This window comes from Corvus brachyrhynchos, unplaced genomic scaffold (genome assembly GCF_000691975.1).
Source record: "Corvus brachyrhynchos isolate BGI_N302 unplaced genomic scaffold, ASM69197v1 scaffold29, whole genome shotgun sequence".
NCBI classification, from domain to species: Eukaryota; Metazoa; Chordata; class Aves; order Passeriformes; family Corvidae; genus Corvus; species Corvus brachyrhynchos.
Genome location: NW_008240033.1, coordinates 2,183,954 through 2,206,440, shown reverse-complemented (window position 1 = coordinate 2,206,440; position 22,487 = coordinate 2,183,954). Strand labels below are relative to the sequence as shown.

Below are 22,487 nucleotides of genomic sequence, written 5' to 3'. Positions count from 1 at the left end.
TATAGTATCAGTCCAAAATGAAGATAGAAAAAACGGAGAGGCAGACAAAATAGAATTTGTGGTCTGAAGTCCCTGATATAAAGAGAATTCTTAATTATACTAGAACTATTTCCCATGTTGTCACAGTAAGTTACTAGCTTCTTTTTGTGAAAAACAACTTTATTTTATACTGTTGAGGAGTCCTATCTTTACAACCATTGTCTTTGCACTGTGTTTGCTGTAGATTCATGACTCCATTCTCCAGTACTTTGGAAGCCACACGAGAAGAGCAGTTCTCTATGCACCTCCTGCTCACCATGAAACTGACCGCCAGCTCTGTCAGCGCATCCTGGCAAAACATGGATATACAGTCACAGTTCTTGAAAACAGGAGACTGGCGGAAGATCTGGGACATGAGGGCCCTTATCACAGTAAGAATAATTAGACTTAGTTGATTTGTTAATTACTAAGAGTGATCACTAAATGTAGAACTGATCCAGTGTTCTTCCACAAACATAAAGTGCATAAACTCTGATAAAAGTAAGGATAGCAACTAAATTCTAGCCCTTCTCAGCTGTGTGGATAATCTTCCACAATTAGGTGATTCTTCTATTAGGTAGAGTTCTATTAGGTATCCTTCTGTAAAAAGAATGCAGCAGAGTAGTTCATCATAGTCTTAACAACTAAATCAGATCAGTTTGGCTCCTGATGACTTCTCAAACGAACTTCATCAATATAACGGAGGGATTTTCAATAGAATGTTTCATAAGAAAACACATACCTGCTACATTTGTTTCCTTATCATTTTCTTTCCTAAAGAAAAGTTGTATGTGTGAAGGTACTTTTTCCTCTAGTAATGTTTTGATTGTTCTGTAAACTTGTTGAAGAACACAATATAGGACAAGTAAATTTTGCACTTGCTGTTGAATCTGGGATAGATTACTGTTGGTTCTCGGTTCCTCTTGAAATTTGATCCACAGTTAAAGCAGACTACTGAAGAATCCTGATCTCTTGCACAAAGGACTGTAGCTTTATTGTGTAGAGTTACAGTGTGCTTGATAGAGAAGCTTGGGCACCAATTATATATGTGATGACCATGTTTGAGTGTTCTTAGACACCTCTGAGGTATGAACTGAAACTGTGATGCCAATTTGGTCTTGGAAGTCAATTTGGGAACTGGAAGGCTTTGAAAAAAATACACAGGCTGCACTTCCATCAGAGGAAAAATGGTGTAGTTAGATATTTCTCGTGCTAAAGGGAGTACTGTTTGTGTCATTCAGGCTTGCAATACACTTCTGGGGCTACCAGAGAGCTCAGGTTTGCTTGAGCTTTAAGCAAACCAGATAATTTCATAGATGAAAACTATAATTACTTAGCATGCTTGAGATTGCTCAAAATTCCATTGCTAATTTCAAGTTTCTTTAAGAAACTTTCTTGAAAATGAGGTACATGTGGTTTTCTTTGGCAGGCTGTACTAAGAAGTAGTAAATTGTCTTCATCTCACTCTTACTTTAATCTAGTTTTATAGTCACCTTTTAGCCATTCCTTGCCTTGAGTACTTTCCGTCTGAAAGTGACAAAACACACCATGTCTGCAGCCTTTGCTAATGTCAGATGGGCTGCAGAGAAAAGATGGTGTCTCTGGGGACCATGTGCACCATCTCTGTGAAATACTTCTCTTTCAAATGGCCAAGGAAGTGGGTATGCTAAAATCAGTTGAAACCTGTAAAAAAAAAGAAAAAAAAGACTGTACTAGATTTTCCTACAGTGCTGAGTTCAGATTGAAGTTCTCCTGTACAGTTTTTACACTCCAAATATTACCTCTGCAGAAATGAGCTGAACTGTGGATATTTATATTTTACAGGCTAGAACCAGTACTTCCTGTAGTATTTTCCCAGTAATAATAAAAAAAAGTAATGAAAAGGCCTTAGGTATTTTCCAGGAACATCCTACAGCTTTCAGCAGATGTTGGAGTATGTAAAAAAGTCAAATGCTTGCCAACTTAAAGCTAAGAGTAAGATTCTACTAATTCTATTTCATGGCAGCATAAATCTGCCTTTAACTATTCTCTGTTATGTAAGTGCTTAGCTTTAATGTTATGTTTTAAAAACAAGAAGAAAGTAAAAGAGGATGTCTACATACCAACCCAATGATCTTTTCTTACAGCTAAGCAAATTACATTCAAAGTTAATTTTCTTCCCCAGTAGATGATGGAGTTTAATCTTCTGGAAGGGACGGTACTCCTTATTTTGGAGAAGGGTATTTTGAGCTATGCTTTGGCATAATATTTTTCTAATAGGAGTGTTATAACTTATTAAAAATATGCTCCTTTGGCCTCAATTAAAAATATATAGATAATGAACTGAGAAACACAGAATGTGAGTGCTGCGAAAAATCTATAAAAAGAGTAATTCCTTATTACTTGGTATTATTTAGCAGCTCTATCAGGTGCTTTTATTTTTTTGTGCAGACTGTCTTACTCGTGTAGCTTTCAAAGTTCACTCTAAATTTGAAAGGATTTTTTGTTTTGAATGGCTGAGAGCCAAGACTCTAGCTGAAGTCATATATGGAAAAAAATTCACCACAAAACATTCCTAACTGTTTTTTTTTGTGCTGGCCTGCTAAGAATTTTGGGACCCATTCTGCTGGTGTTTGAAACCCAAATGTGACAGCTCTGCACACTGATCTTCCAGAAAGGTCCTCAACACCTGGGCTGCAGCACTATGTTGAATTCATTGCTGTCAGGGAGAAACATTAGGGGAATAGTTTTCTTCAGTGGAAATTTTTCACTTCTTACAAACCAACCAAAACCATTTTGAGTTTTGGTAACTGGAAAACAGTTGGCTAAAAAGGAAAAACATAGGGGTTTTTTTAATCATGGCAAAGTGACTGTGGTTTATGGGTTTACTATGAAAAATCCATACAGATGTGTTCTGCAGTAAAACATAAATTATTCAAACCCCTAATTTTTCACTGAAAAATAGCTTTGTCAGTAAATTCTGAAGCAGCTTTGCTTGAACAAAAAGTAGTTGTGCTTTCACCATTCCTTAGCAATTAAACCCACATGGAGGCAAAAGTCCATGGACTGATACCTGTGTCTGCTCTGAGCTGTGAGAGACTTCCTTTTGCAGCAGCCCTAAATGGGCCAGTTTTGCTGTAAATTTAACATGTCTCTTAGTCTGCTGTTGGAATGGAGATAGAGAGGTGGAACTGTGTTAGAACTACGTTAGTAGCAGATGATGGAATAGTCAGATTTTGCAGAGAGCTGGGATTACCACCGTGGGCAATGTTTTAACATGGTCATTATCTCTAGTAAGTATCTGTGGTAAATCCATTTTGAAGTAAGCAGTTCAAAAGAAGTTGCTGATGAGCAAACAGCTCATCATAACAGCTGATAAGAAAGATATCAGGTTGTATTGGCCAGCACATCTGCAAATGGCACATTGGTTTTCCAGCTAGTGTGATTGGTGTGTGTCCTTCCTTCCTTCCTTCCTTCCTTCCTTCCTTCCTTCCTTCCTTCCTTCCTTCCTTCCTTCCTTCCTTCCTTCCTCCCTCCCTCCCTCTCTTCCTTCCTTTATAAAATGTGAAAATCTGCTCAGAGAGGCATAGCCTCTGGAACAAGTTATGCATTCACCACAGCCTTGGAGGGGGTTGAAATGGGTGTCATAATCTCATTGAAAATAATAAAAGGATCAGGAGAAGTGAGAAAGCCCCACACTTCCAGGCTTTCTCCTGGGAGATTTGCCATACTGAGCTGTACAAGCCTCTGGGCTTCCTTCCCTCAGCCCAGAACAAAGCTGTGCTGCTCTATTGGAGATGAGTGTGATGGGCCACCTGGCTTCAGAGCCCCCTTAGATCCTCCCAGAGTGGCAAATACCAGAGAAGAACTTGCTAAATGTTTTCCAGGGTCTTCTGCCTTCTTCCCTGTTCTTCCAGTCTGAGAAGCTCTCATCTCTGTTACCACAGTAAAGATTTAACAGGATCTGTGTGTCCCTATGACTCTGTGCTACCCTGCCAATATTTTCACATTTTTTAAAAGGATGGTTTTATCTCAGAAACTTGTTTCACTAATAGGCATTTCTGCCCTCCAAAAATAATGTTCCCTAGTTACTGCCTGCTGCCTGAATCTTTCCTGAATTCCATACTTTGCCCAGATGATATCTTCAAAGATACATAAACTACTTACGTCTTTCCTTACAGAGCCATCAGTTTTTGTGTCCTTTGCTGAATGTGCCTGCCTCATTAGTCATTGGTGACCCTCCCTTAATAGGCGTTTCCTTCATTTCTCAATTCTTCACCTTTACCAATAGTTAAGCAAATCTCAGCAAACTGCAGGCTCCAAGAAATGTGTGCAGTTGTATGTTACACATCTGACTGGCCAATTTTAATTCATTCTGCAGTAACATGCAAAATTCTGTCATTACCACTAGCTCTTGGAGTGGAAAAGATTGTGCATAAGCTCAATGATAGCCCATCAGCTTGGCCATGGAAAAAAGCTCATGTATTCAGGCTCCTGACTGAATGCAGTGTAACATTATATGCTCCCTGCTGCCTTAGAATGTTAGTAATTTGGTGGAAGTTTTTGCAATTGCAATGAGAGACTTTAAAAAAACAATCATAAACCATTTTCATAGTATTGCTTTTACATGATCATTTCCTATTTTTAGAATACTGTAGTTAAGTATTTAAACTTTACTATTGCCTCTTTTTGCAGTTTGAGTGACATCCATTGAAGATTAGCTATTTCCTCTTTTCTGAGATTATCAATATACACTGAATTCTGCTCTGTTTTCTTCCATTTTAAGAGCATGCTGCGTTTAAATACTTGGCTGTGTAAACTAAGCCCTGGTTCCAGCAACTAACTATGAGGATGACCTAGCTTTTTGCAGATGTGGGAGTGGTGCTTGGGTGGAGCTGCACCAGGAACAGGAAGGGCTGGTTGAGACAACAGACCCATGGGAGTAAATCTTAGCGAATCTTGGCCTTTCTCTTTATGTGCCTGGGTTAAGAGATCTGTCTGGTATTTAAAGTGGCACTACTTATGTATTACAGCAAGGAGTAAATACCCCCTCACTGATCAAGCCACCTGACTATATGCAGGCATAACTCATTTTGCTGTGAAATGATGGTTTGAGACTTGTATTGTTACGGAAGATAAGCCCTCTGCTGTCCCCCTCTTGGCTCTCTATAGAGAGTTCTTTTGCTTCTTTGTACCCAGTGGTGGTCACTCCCTGTAAAAGCTGGTGCTTGGGGAATGTCAGGGAACATGAGGCTGCAGGAGCAAGAACAGGTGTCCACAGATGTGAAGTGATGCTAGCTGCAAAGTTTTCTGTCTCTCTATATATTTACATGACTGAAGAAGCAGTTGGGGACAGATGAAAGAAAATTCTCATTTGATTTTCCCCAAAAGAAATTTTCCGTGTCAGCCTTTGTCAGTTTTTCGTTTTGGTTTTCTGGGTATCCTTTGGGAAAAGTACTTTTTAAAGAAAATTTACATTTTTCATGGAAGAAAATTACTCAGTTTACTTTGCTTCACAGGTGGAGTTACAAGGCTGGAAAATGTTGCCACATCAGTTAGAGATGGAGAAAACTAGGATAGAACCTGTATGAGTCACTGTCAGGATGAAATGCATGCTCTTTGCTGTATATCTTCATGTTATTCCTTTAGCATTTTGTACCACCTCTACTACTCCTCACTGTTCGTACTTTTGACCAGAGGCTAAATAGGAAAAGTATCAGCTTGATTGCTGACATCTGGCCAGCAGCAAGGTAGGAACTCTCAGAAGTGCTACTTCATAAGTGCAGCCAGTAATAGTTTCCTCAGAGTTGCTAATTAGTGTAGAGAATAAACTACAGCCATGGGTTTTGGAGGCCTTCAGGGCCACATCTGTTGACTGTCAGACATCCGTTTTGCATTTTCCAAGACATATCATATCAGCAAAATTAGTGAAAATGAGACAAGGTGCTAGAGACAGGAGGACACAGTGATGCTCTTTCTTCAATGACTGTGAAGACTGGTATATTTGGGTGAACAGAGGTACTTGCTAACACAAAGGGCTAACAAATTCTGCTGCCAAGGAAAATAGAACAATCTGTTCATCATGTCTGTAGTAATCAGGGCATGATGTACTACAACAGAGTTGTTATTAGGAAATCTGTTTTGGGGGTAAAGCTAGTGAAGTAATCAAATGGATTCCCTGGAGCTCTGGAGCAGTCAATCTTAGATGTCTTGAATGATTAGGTAAAGAGATTTTATTGTGTGTAGTGAGTCCCCTGGTGGGGTAACAAGATGGTCTCACAGACTTCTTGAAGTACATGACTAGCCTTGAGAAAATCAAGCAGACAAGAAACTGAAGAGGAAAAATGGTGATTTCTAAAGAAGATGGAGAGATTTCAGGTATGATTCAGCTATGGTGACTTAGGGCTTGGAGGAACAAACAGTATGTAGTTTACAGCATATTCTTAAAATGCAAAATACTTTCAAACCCCCCAAAATTTATGAGAATATATTCCTGATGGGAGTGGGGAAAGAGAAGGGAGCAAAAATCAGTAATGTATAGATAACAGCCAGATGAACTTTGAGAAAGTAGAAAGCAAATAATGTATTGTGAAATAGGTATATTTTTCATGGGATGGCATGTAAAAATAAGTACTAATAGAACCAAATTTCCTCCCTTACTGAATGACTTTTTGTGGAGCTAGAAACACATTAACAAGAGTAGGAAAGTTTAGTTTTAACTTTTCTTTCTGTTTTGTTTTTTTTTAATTGTTCAGAGTACAGTTAGGAGGAGCCCCTACTTGCTGTTTGTTGCAGCCTCAGACAAGTTTTGCTGAAATCCAACTAACTTAGCAAACAATTATAAAGAATAAAAGCCTCAAGGAAAATTTCTTGTGTGTTCTGTAAACATCTGGTTGCCATTTTCAATTACAAGGACCAACCCACTGAAGGAAGCACTTCAGTTTTTTTGGAACAGAAATGGGACACTGGGGTTTTTGTTCTTTTTCATAGTGGAGAGTAAAGGAAATGTCAGGAATAGAGAGGTCACTAGATGCTCAGCTTTTATAAATACAAAAGTCTCTGAGAAAATTAAAGTAAATTGAAATCAGGTTCTGAAAGTGTAAACAACCCTGTGGAGGTAAGGTTAAATAAGCAGGACTGGAGGTCCTAGCATGCCAGCAGAAGCACAAGATCATTCTATCATAAGTAAGTAATTTAAAATACTGTGCAAAATAATAATGGTGAAGGTAGCCACAGAAAGATATTTTTTAAGTTACCATACAAATACATATGTATATTCAAATCTAGCAGATGTAAGTTCTCTTCCCAAAATCCTTTTGGTTAGTTGTTGGTACAAATAACCATCTACAAAACTGGTTGGTTTCCTAATGCAAAATATATGTCATGTGAGTCCTGAGCTAAGTTTTGACAAATAAAACACACATTTTAGAAACACTTTTTGTGTGTTGTTAAACAAGGAGCTTCCTAAACAAGCTAAATAGGTAGAAATGTGATCCTCAGAGCATGCTGAGTTACAAGCATGTAACAGACTTAATCTGCTTCCATAACATGGAATTTCATTTAGTTTTGGGAAGGTAATGCATACCAGAAACATACATTGTCTTGTTCACTTTTTAGTTTTGCTTTTAGCAATTAATGTCATGCCCACACATATTATTGGATTCAGTACAAGAGAGAAGTTTCTGACATAAACAAATGAATGCTGCTCTCTAATGTGATGCTGTGGTTTCATGTTAGAAAATCTAAATGCATCATATATTTTTCTGAACAATATGTATTCTTCTTACTAATTACTAGCAGAACATGTTCATGCTTTGTAGAAGAAGAGCACACAAATGATTTCTTTGTATTACTAAAATAAACCCTCTATAAGACTGTACAGAATCTTCTGTTTCAAATGCACTCTTTTCCTTTAGAAAGGGAGATTCTTTGTTTGTTTATAACAAAAGTATAAGGACATTGAGCTTTGCCAGGTAAACCCAAAATATAGCATTTAGTCCTAAATGTAACAAACATATCTTTCTCTGAGTGTTCTTTTCAGTTTTATAAACAGAACATACAGTCCAGTGGTATTTAAGGGGCTGACTTAGAGATTACAATAATTAAAATTATACACACTGATTACACAGTGAGCTAAAATTAAAACTTTACTGGAATAAATTATGTCACGTTAACAGAATCTGAAAAACACCAGTGTCCAGGAAGATCCACATGTCAGCCAAAGGAAGGCAGCAATGTGCAAGGCTACTGAAATTAAATAAATGCAAGGGATTTAGGCATCAGTATACAAGCTTTGTAGTATGCTGGTAACATGCAAATCCTGAAAAAGAGTTTGAGGCAATTTTTTATAACTGTAGCCTGTCGGATAAGAAGGTAACAGCATACAATTGCTTTTTCAAGTATTTTAAAAATGCTTCCCTATAAGAAATGAATCCTGGCTCTGATAGGGTTCAAGCAGAGACTCTGGTTTATAAATATATATGTCTGTTCCTAAATGTCAGATAATTGTCTGCTAATATAGGTGCTGGGAGAATGTCAGTCAGTTTAGCCAGAAGCCTGTCACCATCCTGCCAGAGCACTCTCTCTAAGGGATTGTTGGTTAGGATTGCTCAGTGATTTGGCTGCTGGAAGCTGTGCACCCTTTTTGATGCAGTCACTGGCTCTGAGCCCTGGTCAGCTGTGAGAAGTGTGCTGCTGCCTTTCATCACTGTGCTCCCATTTTAGGTAGTGGCATTATATACCACTGAAACAAAAACCTTTTTTTTTTTTTCTTTTTTACTTTGGCTACCATGACTTTTATTGGTTCAGGCAGCAAAAACCTTTTACACTGTATAGGCCTTCATTGTAATTTGCAGCCAGCCCACGCCATTCCTAGGTTCAGATTCCAACTTTCTCCAGCTGCATCCACTTTCAGCTGACAGCTCCTTTGAATGCTGCATCCCAAAACCACCCCAGACATCAAAAGTGCATTAGCCACCCACAGTTTAGAACATGTTTCTGAAAATTTCACACAACGTATTGTTGTTACACTGGCTTATCTTACATCAAAAAGGAAACTTTTCTTCATGAGGGGAATGATTATTCTATCTTTCTGATGTTCACTGTACTCCCTCAGAGTTGATTTTTCAATGTAATATTGAATTTTTTTTTTACTCAGCCCCTGAGGTTGTCCATTTGGAGGTAATCCTAGTTTGCACAGATGTCAAAGAGAATAGAGGCTCCTCTGACATAGTCAGAAATTGGAACTATATCTCAATTTCAAATTAGTCATGAGAACTTTCAAATTCTGGAAAAAATTATTTCATACAGGAAAGTATTACGAAAAGTGACACCCTCTCTTCGATTAAAAAGGAAAAACCCCACATATCATGCATTTCTATCATTTTTGGCAGGCATGTTTCCTTACAAAACAATGTCCATTTTTCACAAGAGAAAGGCAAAACATTGAAGGGGTTTGGTTTAAAAAGTAACAAAGGAATAGGATTTGAGCAACTTTAACTGGTAGCAAGATTAAAAAAAATATAGTCTGAACATATTTTCTCAATGGTGCCTCACATAAATGAAATACGATCATGCTCTGATAGAGGGAAGGACAGAGGAGCTGAGTGGTACACATTTTGGAAAATTTGAACCAAATTATTCAAGTCATAAAGTGTTTCTGTAACAAGACATTGTTGTAATGACTTTGTTTCTGACGTTTGTGGTAATGCTTTCAAAAATAAATATTTAGCTATAAAAAGGATTTTCAGTATTAATTTATAGCAACTACTAGAAGTGTATATATAGAGAGAGCTTACAGAGTGTTCTTCTGCGTTTTGTAAATGCAAGACGAATCTGGCAGAACCACAGTTATTTTAGATCTGACATAATACAGCTCAGTTGATCTGTTTATTGAAAAAGTTTTTTTAGTGTAAAATGCAGAAGTAAGAAAAGATAATTTTTTCTTTATTTGAAAGAAAACCATTTAACTACAATTTTTTTGTTGCAATAGGTAAAATAGAAAACATATCAGCCTACCAAAGTACTGTTCAACAGCTGATAGACAAAATAAGAACAAGACCTAGCTATTTTGGAGCAAATCAAGAAGCATTTGTCTGTCTCAATGGGAATTAGGCATTTAAATATTTTTTTCCCATTTGACTTCAGCAAGTGTATCAAAAAAACTCTCTCACTTCAGGTTTCACAGCCACAGTGAGGCCAAGTATCAGTGGAGGCTGTCTAAAAGTCCTTCTTCAACGAAAAATAATTGAGGTAATTTTGTATAAAGATGAGGCTGAAGTCAAGGACTTTAAATACATAGAGTTTGACATGTTAGCCCTATTTTCCCTAGGAATGTAGTGTTAGGCCTTTAAAAAAAACTCTGAGAGTAGGAAAAAAAAGAAGTATTCAAGAAAGTACTAGCCCAGAAGGTAACTGTAGACTAGTTGGGTTGCCTTCTTTATGACAGGATGGTGTGTGAAGTAGGAGAAAGCATCAGGTTTTCTTCCTATACCCAGCTCCATGACACTTATGATTTACACCCCAGATGTTACAGTACGCATTTTTTTGCAAATCTAACAATGTAAGGATGTCTGTTGACCTTCAAAAGTGAGGTCTGACCCTACGTTTCTTTAAAATGTTTGCAGAGATAATTTTAAGGTCTTTGGAGTCCATGTTTTATGGATGCTCTACATGGCAGTCCAAATATCTATCATGGACTTCTACTACCCCCTGGCATGCCAGGTGAATAGAGATGAAAGGCAGCATAGAGTGGTACATAGAAAACAGTATCTGTACAGTACAGCTGAAAATCTTACATTTGGCATGACTTAATTATTGCATCACTGTCTTCTGCAGTTTTGTCTTACTCATAAACAAAATGGGTCAATTCCCTAGTCCTAGCTGCAAGTGATGCAGTATGGCTCAAGTCCATGTATCTAAACTCTTTTCCCCTGACTGAGGGTGGCCTGCTTTTTGCTGAGTTTTAGGAGCTGTCACTGGCTTAGGCTGTCTCCTGGGGCATTGCATGGCCACCCAGGGAGAAGAAAACAAACACAGCAGATGATTGCAGGCCAGTGATTGAGTCTGTGTCCTGACACTGTTTAGTTTAGTCATTGCCTTTATTCCCAAGCTTCTTTTTTTCAGTACTGTTTCACGTCTCCTGGGTATTATGGAATCTGGTATGTTAATAAGGATTGGTATAGGATACCTGAGTGCTGTAATTGCAGTGATCAAGTTTGGCCATTTGGACCTTAAAAGATGTGTCTTAGTTTCTTGCATGTGATCAAACATCATTATTTTAATATTGTAATTGGTATCCTCATTCATTGTAATTAGAATGAGACAGGACATCAAGACAAAAAAATCCATTTACTCCTTGGCTGCCTATCCTGAGGCTCCTATATTCATAGAAGGGAAGAGGCTGTTTTCTCAGTTCTAGCACAGTTTCTGCCTTTTAAAGTCAGTGATGAATTCCCATTGGTGCCATCATTCAGAGACCTTCTCAGCTCAGGTACCTTATGTTCTGTTGCAAAGAGTGGGACTGGTAGAAAGGTTGGCGTGAAATGCAGGATGGAAGATATACACAAGCTGGCAAGTTGGCTTCCTTGGGAGGAACCTCTCTTCCCTAGGAACTGCTTTCCAATTGAATCTTCTTTCCAGTCACCAGCTCTTCCTGTTTGTTGTATGTGCCTTTCTAAAAGCTCAGACTCTTCCTTATAAAAGTAGCAGGATCCGGAGGTTTTGCAACAGTCTAGTGGGGAGGGTGCCTCAGTACCACTTGGTGTTAAGGTCTAGGTACAAACTCATCCAAGTTAGAGTGTACTTCCACAGTTCCTCAGGTCCACAAGGTGCTTTGGGCCTCCCGTTCACTCATCATGATAGGCACTGTGGCGAAGTCTCCCCAGGGACATCTTGGGGGTACCAGGGCAGGGGCTTGTGTCTCTCTGACAGGGTTTCTGGGGTCACCCCACCCAGCACTGTGCCTCTGTGCTCCTTCATGTGTGTGTGCGTGCATATGCATGAGAGAAGAGTATTTTGTGGGCAGATCCCCCTCCTGCTATGTCCCTGCTGGAGCAGGGTGCTATTTGAATTCTCCCACCTGCTGTAGTTCCTCTGGGCTCCACTGTGCAGCCTCCTCCCTGCATGTCTCAGCTGCATGACCCTTCTTCCCACATGCACATTCTCTTCTTCCAGTTTTCACCTGGTTCTTCATGCCAGTCCACTCTCAGTAGCCTGTCTCTAATATCTCTCAGTCTGTCTTTTCTGTCAGGTGGTTTCCTTCTCCACCTTCACAGAAGGTAAGGAAACACCTACATAGATGGATTTAGCTGAGCTTTGGTGGCTCTGTGACGTCTGTGCTTTAACTAGGTACCAAATACTTCCATCCCTCTGAAGGTTAGGTCCAAGTCCCACAATGTGTGAGTGAGAAACATATAGCAGTTTTGACTGTCGTAGCTTATGTTGTGTATTAAATACATATAAAGTAAGAATTCCAGCATTTGGTAGCAGTTGGGGTTGTAAGTTATTTTAGCATGCTTACAAGAAGAGCATACCATATTGGATTATTAGGAGCTTTGGGTTGCACTGAGACTTGCTGTGCAGAAAATACCCATGTGTGGAGAACATACCAGAGTAATCTGAATATTCATCCAAAGCACGGTGTGTAAGCACAGAAGTGGAATGACAGGCTTGAGTGTTTGAATTGCCTCAATGTGTTTGTCATTGGGTCAGAACTGCATATTTTCCTTTTATTTGCTACTAAAGCTCTGAAAGTATTTTGACAGCATATTTTCATACCTTGAGTTGACAGGTTATGCCATGATAAAACCTATAGGTTTTTAGAGTTACAATCTGTAATACAACTCAGTGGAGAATTATTCTTAGCCTGACAGTCTTTCCTGGAGAGACTGGGAACTATCTATTGCACCTGCCTTACAATACTGCAGTGCTCTTCTCCCCATGTCAGACTAATACAACTTTTGAATGCATTTTCATTTCCAGTATTCTGCCCATTCTTTGGTTGCACAGAAAAATATAGGGATATAGTTTAATAATACTGCAATTTAATTTTTTTATTACCTTTTGTTGTCTTACTGACACTCATCTGCAAATTGAAAACCCAACTTTAAAACATTTGCTGCAGGTCTGAAAATTCTTTTTTGCTTGTCTCTTATAGTATGGTAATTTGTTGATTGAAGAAAAGATTGTTGATCTATTGCATGACTAAATGTGATATAAATGGAGAAGGGATTGTCCTGTCTGTTCTCCATTCTTGTACTTACGCCTGCAATAGATTTCTTTTGCTTCTTTTAGAGAAAGTAATCTGCCTTGTATTGTCAGTTGCTCCAGTAAGGAAGTCGATAACTCTGACTTGGTAGCTAGGTCTAAGGTAGTTTTACAGTTTGAGACCAGGCAGAAAAATTAAAGTATCTTTCCACGTTTGAGAATATTTCTGATAGAAACAGGTAGCTCTTGGCTTGTTACGCTCATTTTTTTACTTTTAAAATTCGCCTTCGGATTGACAAGAAAAGGAGGCTTGAAAACTGTTCCTGATATAAATAAACAGTAATAAAATAATTCTTTCTTTCAGGCAAGAGTGGAAGTGTTATGCCTCTCCATTTGTAGTTAGACCCAGTATCCCTCCACAGCACTTGCAGAAGAGATACAGGATAGTCAAGCATTACTCTGTTTTTATGAGAGGCACTGCAATAGAACTTAAAATGCCTATTTCACTGCCCAAATTCTGAACTCAGATGTGACTGTGCATTAATTCTTGAGCACAGGGCAATCTTTTGTGCTAAGCTGTTCAGGGACAGATGAACTGCTTTTGGAATTACACTGATTCCATTTGGTTCACGCCAGCCTTTCCTCTACAAAGAATGGTTGCCTTGGCACTTCATATCCTCTTAGTTAGGGAGTAGTTGAGCCAAAAAAAAATCCTGATCGTCCTCAAGGGGAGTGAATAGTGACTGTCCTCAGGATTCCTTCAGCCTTTCCCTGGCAGCCATACAGCAAATGCACAAAGTATTTTGTGAATGAATTGACTGTGTCCAACAATCTCAGCCTCATACATAGGGTGGGGTATTTTTTTACACGTAAAATACTCCGCTGTGATTAATGTGACAATAGATTTTAGCCTAATTTGTCCAGCTAAGATAGAGGTTATGGGGCTGTGTGTTATGACAGAGTACAGTCAGTCTGAACACACTGTGTGAAACAGTGAAAGCTTTGCATATGGACAGGTGAACAGCTGCTTTCCAGAATAGTTCAGAAAACATCAGAAACCTCTTCATCTTGTCCTGTGCTATCACTCAGTGGAGTGATCATTTCTTCATTGTTGTTGAAATGAGTCCATATTGGTGATCGTTTATGACCATCAAGGGCCACCCCACAAGAGAAATTAAAATGCTTCCAATAACTACTTTTTAAGGAGAAAATTCCTGAACAACTAGGTGTGAGACATTCCTTTAGACAAAGTCTTACAAATGGGACAGTGATATCAAAAACTTGTAAGAGGAGGCATTATTAACAAAGAAAAGCTCAACAAGTGGCATTCTGATATTTGCATAATGAGACAGCCAAGCTGCTGTAACCAGAAATAGGCTTCAAAGGCTATTTTCCCCTGGAGTGTTATCAGTGAAGCTCAGATCTTCAGAGGTGTAGAATTCCCACAACCCCAGACCCCATCACGCAGCCTGCCTGATGCTGCTGCCCTCTGACATGCTGAAGGGCATAAAATTCTGCCTAGAATTGAAAGGCAGTGAGGCAGAAGTTCTGTCTTTCAGACATCTGTTAGTGCTTCCACTTTAAACTCCTGGCTAGCAAACTATTGGCTCTTATAGAGTGACTACATTGTAGGGTTGAAACCCAACATATTCCTCTGTCCAGTTTAAAGTAGGATTTGTGCACAAACAGCTACTTCCATAAATAGGCGCCTCCTCACCAAACTCGGTAAAATCTGTGCTCACTCCGTTACCGTGCAGGAGCAGAGGAGGTTGACTTTTTTTTTTCCTTGTATACTGTGACAACTCATGATTCATGAAACTAAAACCTATATTCATCATATTTATTTTTTTACAGATCAGGGTTACAACATGCCATAAGTATAACTGAATACAGTTGAATGCATCAGTATGTAAAAAATAACTTTTCCTGAAAGTCTTCTCTTTACACCCATACAGCTCAAAGGTGCCTTAAAATATATTTCAAGTACAGCTGACAGGAATTTCTCTTAAAAAAGGATCCTGTACAACTCTCAGGATCTCCCTTAGCAGGGGTTCTATAGCCTCCTTAGAGTAAGGTATTCTGGTACTTGATACATGTGTTTAGAAATGGTTTTTTATGTACCCCTTGCTGCAAATTAGAATGCTTACATTGTATCCTGTCTCCAGTGATTAAAGAGACAATTGATTTTGGAGGGGTGAAAATTTATTCTGTGGTGGTGTGGTTTAACCCCAGCCAGCAGCATAGCACCACCGAGCTGCTTGCTCATCTCCCCCTGGTGGGATGAGGGAGAGAATCAGAAGGGTGAAAGTGAGAAAACTCATGTACTGAGATAAAGACAGTTAAATAGGGAACGCAAAAGCCGTGTCTGCAAGCAAAGAAAAACAAGGTGTTGGAACCCTGAGTTCAGAGAATTTCAGCATGAAACTAAAACCTATATTCATCATATTTATTTTTTTACAGATCAGGGTTACAACATGCCATAAGTATAACTGAATACAGTTGAATGCATCAGTATGTAAAAAATAACTTTTCCTGAAAGTCTTCTCTTTACACCCATACAGCTCAAAGGTGCCTTAAAATATATTTCAAGTACAGCTGACAGGAATTTCTCTTAAAAAAGGATCCTGTACAACTCTCAGGATCTCCCTTAGCAGGGGTTCTATAGCCTCCTTAGAGTAAGGTATTCTGGTACTTGATACATGTGTTTAGAAATGGTTTTTTATGTACCCCTTGCTGCAAATTAGAATGCTTACATTGTATCCTGTCTCCAGTGATTAAAGAGACAATTGATTTTGGAGGGGTGAAAATTTATTCTGTGGTGGTGTGGTTTAACCCCAGCCAGCAGCATAGCACCACCGAGCTGCTTGCTCATCTCCCCCTGGTGGGATGAGGGAGAGAATCAGAAGGGTGAAAGTGAGAAAACTCATGTACTGAGATAAAGACAGTTAAATAGGGAACGCAAAAGCCGTGTCTGCAAGCAAAGAAAAACAAGGTGTTGGAACCCTGAGTTCAGAGAATTTCAGCCTTTCAGTGCTGACAGACAATGATCTTCAAAAACACACTGCATTTGACCTGAAGCCTTGGGAAAACTTCCCAAATTGTGTGATAACACTGAGGTTGTTGCTGTGTAATTGAAGTTATATCACAGGGTGGAATATGTAGAGGTGTAGAAAAATCAGGTTTATGGGATTTAGTAACAAGATGGAGGATTTTGGGTGTGGATTAGTTCTTCTTCTTTTTCCTCCTTCTTCTTCACAAATCTGGGTGGTCTGGTATTGGTTCAAAAAACCCACAGTGCGGATCATAAATTAATAATTACTGGGTTATAAGTAAAAATAAATTAGTTGGCATTCCATAATTGGACAGTTTGGACTTTGAAAGGTCTTGGAAGTTAGAACTCGGGGCCATTTTCACCTTGTTAACTCAGAGGCACCTTCTGTGCAGCTATATTTTAGATAGAAATAATAAACATTTGAGTCAGAAGATAAACCTCATGTCTCTTGCGTTTCAATCCGAACTCTGAGTAAAAGAACTCACGAAACAGAGGCAAAGAAGAAAATAAATTAAACAGAGAAAATTAATAACAAGGAATTAATTCACCACTTCCCATGAGCAGACAGGTGTTCAGCCATCCCCGGGACAGGAGCTTCATCATGGATGGAACTGACAATGTTAGTTAGGCAGACAGATGTCATCACTCTGAATGTGTGTGTCTTACCCCCCGCCCCAGCCCCTTCTTCCTTCTTCCTTCAGCTTTTGTTGTTGAGCACAGCATCATATGGTAAGGAGTATCCTTTTGGCCAGTTGGGGTCAGCTGTCCTGGCTGTGTCCCCGTCCAGCCTCATGGCCAACCCAGCCTCCTTGCTGCAGGTCAGAGTGAGACACCAAGAAGGCACTGACACTCATAAATAGTTAAAAACAATGGTGTTTTATAAACCGGTTTGGTAACAAATCAAAAAGACATGACTCCATCTCAGTTAGACCCTGTACGAGGTCTTCCAAAATCTACCTCAGTTTTCTAACCCTCTACTGTGAAACCATGTTTTCCAAAACTGGGAAACAGTGTTGCTGGAGAGGTATGACCAGCACAAACTGAAGCAGAAGGATTACCCCCCAATCATTTTTACCACCATAACCCTCATAAACAGTTTTGGTTACAATTCTCGATATCTACAGGGCTATTATTTAGAATTCTCTGGGGAACTGGCATGGAGTAAATTAAAACTGAAATTTTAAAGGAGGGGATTAAACTCTTTCAGCATTAATAAATACTTGCCAACATCTGAAAAGTTGTTTATATTTGCTTTGTTGGATTTTTTTTTTGCAACAATATTGTATTGTTAGTTCATATGCAGTTTATGAATTTGATCCTTTTCTGCAGTAGTTCTCTATGGCAAGTTGTACCTCTCCATTTGATTTGTGCTCATGAGCTATGGCACTTTTAACTTGTTTTGAATTTCCTTGGATTGAATTTGGACCAATTATCAGAATTATATTGAATTCTGACCATGCTTCGTGTGACCTTATACTTCTTTTCAACTTGGTGTCACTTGCTATTTATAAATGCATTTATTATTCCAGCATTCAATTTGTTACTCAAAAATTTGATCAGAACTGATTGTACATTTGGGTATCTTTTGCGGTTCTGCTCCAAAAAATTCCACTTTGATAGTGGAGTAGACTTCATTTTTTCAAATAGCTGTGCAATCACCTCATAGGTGTGTTACATGGAAACAATGTCTAAAGACTCACTAAAGTAAAATTATTTCATTGCTGGTATTTTCTTTGTTCACTAAATCAGTTACTCTGATTTCTGTTTACAAGATCAGTTACTCTGTCAGAAGAAAGGAGACTACTACTTTTATGTAATATGTTCTTGACAAACAAATTCCAGCTGTTTCTTGTTGTCTTTTCCTCTAGTGCTCATAAACTGATTAATTTCAAGGTAGTGGTGTAAGCAAATGCAAAATTGAAAATTGACTTGAGATTAAAATAAAAATAAATCCAAGTGGGTTTTTTTGGTTGGGATTTTTTTTGGTTTTTTGGGTTTGTTGTTTTTTTTTTTTTTTGGGGTTTTTTTTTTTTTTGGTGGTGGTGGTGGGTTTTTTTTTTTTTAGTTTGGCTTGGTTTGGTTTTTTTTATTTCCCAAAATGAATGAAATACAGGAAGATACACATGAAAGATGAAAATTTTATTTATTTTTCAAAGTTCTTTCATTTCAAGATTCAGGATAGAAAGCTTAACACTGCAAAATGAAATTTCAGTCTATGGTAATGAAATGAAGCTTAGTCATTTGATTAAATGAAATAATATACACCTAAGAGATTAAAAATTCCAGAGGTGCATGCATCTAACAGTGTTTCTGAAAAATTTAGCCTCTAATGCCATAGCTCATGGGAAGCATGTGGTCATTTCAAAGACTGGAATAAGATCACTTTACTTTAGAAATCACCTTCAGAAATTCTTGAGGTTTATCTGTAAACTTGAAACCCCACTAAATCCTACAGTTCTCATTTGGTTTCTGTTAACTTTGGTCTATGATACCAGAATACAAAAACTCTCTGAAGAATATTATTATAGAAAAAGTTAAATGTTTTTATTGGTATCTGCATTGCTATTTCCTCTGCTGCTAAAAAATGTTTGGTTTTTTGCCTAGACTATTATCTTTTAAATTATTTTTTCCGCATTAGCTATTTAAATTATTTCAAATGACAACTCAGAGTCAAAGCCAATGAAAACAGGGCTCTCGTTGAAAATTATAATTTGTACATTATACCAATTTTCAGTTGAAAGGTATTGCTCTCTAAATTGAATAGCATGTACTTTGACTCATTCAGAATAAAAGTAAATAAAGCTGATGACATCAGACTTCAATCAAATTATGCTGTACTGCTACTAGTTGAAGTAGAAACTTGGGTTGATGTTCTTAGGTAAACCTGAGATACACATTGCAGGTACAAATACTTTTTGAGATGGGACTGGATGACAGCTACAAAGCCTGCAGGAGAGGAGAGGCTAAGACCTGGCAAAAGACTGGTGAATAAAAGCATCATGCTGCCAGCATGTATCACTTTGCCTGCATAATTAGGTGTAATTCTGCAGATGAGCACTCCTTGTGTATGCAAGGCCTTAATTATCAGGCTGAACTAAAAACCTTGATTTGAAAAGATATTCAGAGAGCAGATGAACTTACTCTCATATATTCTCATCTTGTTACCACTTTTCTACTTGTCCAAAATAATGCAAACAGTAGAGAGTATCTCCATGAGGTGTGATTTCATGATGTCTAACTGATCTGTGGCTCCTGTGTGCTGAACTCCACTGGTTTGCTGAATAAAGCAAACAGAATTTCCATAACTAGAGACAAAGTTCCTTCTGTGGGAAAAGCTTCATGCAAATTGCTAGTAATTAAATTGTTCAGATATGAAGCATTCTTTTCAACCTTCCACCTCAAATGTCCTGTAAAAGCGTGCTTTTGGTTTGAAGTCTACAGGAAACCAGCAAAACAGTGTGTACATTGAGTATCGAATATTATGGACATTATTAATGCTTCTTCATTAAAATCTCTAAAAACATTTTCAAACATGAGTCCTTCCATGTAGATGGCTTTTATTATCACTGTCACTTTTGTTCTTTCTCTTTTATTGTAGAATGTTTTAGCTCACGTGTGTCTTGCTTTACTTTAAAAATAAGTTCTGTGAAAGGGATCTTCTATGTTAAAACACAGAACCTGGGGTCCTTTGCGTGGCCCATGTGATGTTGATGAATACTAGTAACAGTAGGACTTTTTTGTTCCTGAGATATAGTTCTGTAATTATTAAATATGCAGAAGGAAGACAGATTGTTTGTTTCATGATCACAGATGTTAATTTTCCACAAAAAGTTAAGCTGTGAAAGGAATGACATGGGCAAATTTGAGGTAATATCTATTCCTAGAGGAGCCTGTTCTAGGACTAAATAGCTTTTGTAACACATGCTTCTTTTGTTTTTGTTTTCCAAGAATGTTTTTTCAGGTATAGTTTATGAGGAATATATTGACACACTTAAATAGAAGTCCCACTGCTCTGTCAGCCGGAATCTGAGAGACAGCACTAGGTGCACGCTGTTTTTCTAATAGGAAATCTCCTGACTTCTATAAATAGACATGTTTCAGTTCTGATTGTTCTGTACTGAAATAACTGGCTAGAGGTTTAATTACTCTGAATAGTAAACACAAGTAATGGCAGGCATTCAAGCTCTCCTGAGCTGTTCTACTTCCTGGGCACTGGCTCAGAAGCCCATCAGACCTGAGGGTACATTTTCCTTTTCTTCTCTTAGGTACATTCATATTGATCACTCTGATGTATCCTAAAGGCAAATACAGAGTGCTGCATATCCTCTGGAGTCAGGGATCAAATTCTTCCCAGGGCAGGATGTGTCACAATAAAGGGAGGAAATGAACTGTTTCTGAGAAATGGAGTTCCCTCCAGCTCCCTTTCAATTTGCACACAACTAGGCATTGTGATTTATATGTAATTACAATGATTTATTCAAAGGTGTTTACTAGTCAGAGGCATAACCTCTTGCTTATCTGATAATTACATAGCTGGTGAGGACATTGAGGAGGTTGTTAGCACTGCCAAATTTTTGCGCTAAAATGAGGTATTTGTTTGTACATTTCTTTAATGCTTCGTTTGTTTGTTATCTGTGGCATTTTTATCTACCTGCAGGGGTTTTTTTGTTTTCTTCCAAAAAGAAGCATGTAGTGAATGTCTTGCCTAAATTTCATATACCCTAATTACTTTTATACCATAATGCTGGTTCTCATAATGTGAAATTGAAAAACTTTTTACAGTAGTAAATGCAGTATAACTGAAAATTGATCTCTACAGCTTTGTCACATTGCTAATAAACATAAAAAAGTGATAGTTACTTTCGTAGTCCTGGATCCATTCTACACAATCAGTTCATTACTGTACTTAACGTAAATTGAGTGTTAAATCTCCTTAAGTGGAATCTTTACCCTGCTTGACATTTGTAATCATGATTGGGATAGGAAAAAAATACATTCTGGAGAAAGAAAGAAAGGAAATAAATAAAATAAATACCTCTGTGGGCCATCGGTGGGACTAAATTAAGGGGGTAATCTAAAAAAATTAAGATGGTATCACAGATGGATAGTACAGAATGGAACAGAATACATGTAATCTTCCCAACCTTGGGAAAAAGAACCAACCAGTCCCTGAAATGGCTGTTCTGCAGGTAGCTTTGAGACCTGATTCTATACCCTGCCTTGGATGCTGTACAGCTTCTATGACTGCCCTTTCTGTTTGAAGTTCATTATTACTGGTTGTCTTCCTGTCAAGGAAATAATTTACCCTTTATTGAACATATTCATGGTGTCCTCAACAGATGTAATATTTCTGTTGTAGACTGACACTATCTCTAACTGGTCCAGATAGTGAAGGCTGTATACAGAAGAAAGAAAATGACCATGTGAGGGAGCTGACCAAGGTTACTTGAAGCAACACTGGCATTTCTGCACCACATCACATGCTGAGATGTGGGCAACTTCAAGACCTATTTGTATCTTCAGGTCACTTTGCCCCAGGAAGGAAGCATCACATTAGCTCGAAAGCTAGCAATCTAATTCCCATTTGTACACCAGTTCTAGATCTGGCAGTCTGGTGTCTAATATTTAGGAATCCACTACACCAAAATACTTCCTGTAAAATTTGCTTCTCATTAAAGAGACACCTCAGAAGATCACACTGCATGTACTGGATACGTGTTATAAGCGTTCATGTTGAGGAGTTCAGAAATAAAGGAACAATGTAAAGCAGCATCCTGTTAGTGAACTTTTTAATTTCTGAGTGTTAAACAGGTCAAACAGCAGGGTTCGGACAACAGCAGGCAATCCCAACTGTGAAACACCTAAATATAGTTCCAAAGCATGAACTGTGATAGCAAATATGTCTTTCATCCTTCTGCCACCTGTAGCTGTTCATGTAATTAGCTCTCCAACAGTTTGCTGTTCTTCAGGATTTCACTCTAAGTACTTTTTATGCAAATAAGAATGGCATGATATTTTCTTTCTCAAAGTGCTTCTTTTCTTTCCGGATAGGTGGAATGAACCCTTGGGATCTTTTGATCTGCTTATCTTCCAGAAAAAATGGTGGTACTGGCTGCTTTCAAACAGAAGATTTGCATAATCTAGAGCTTTTCCAGAAGGTATGAGATTATTGTGTTATGCTTTGTGGGAATGAAAGGACAGGCTAGCCCAGATTTTCAGCCCTCACTCATAA

At 38.3% G+C, this 22,487-nt stretch overlaps 1 protein-coding gene across 4 annotated transcripts in view; it reads left to right on the top strand.

Moving 5' to 3' along the window:
- Positions 1-22,487, top strand: part of CPED1 (cadherin like and PC-esterase domain containing 1) — a 144,132-nt gene that overhangs the window by 13,462 nt on the left and 108,183 nt on the right. For all 4 annotated transcript variants that reach the window (XM_017743765.1, XM_017743766.1, XM_008640976.2 and 1 more), the window contains exons 3-4: positions 224-410; positions 22,307-22,413. In XM_017743765.1, the coding sequence (XP_017599254.1) occupies positions 224-410; positions 22,307-22,413 (294 nt within the window). The remainder of the gene's footprint in view (positions 1-223; positions 411-22,306; positions 22,414-22,487) is intronic.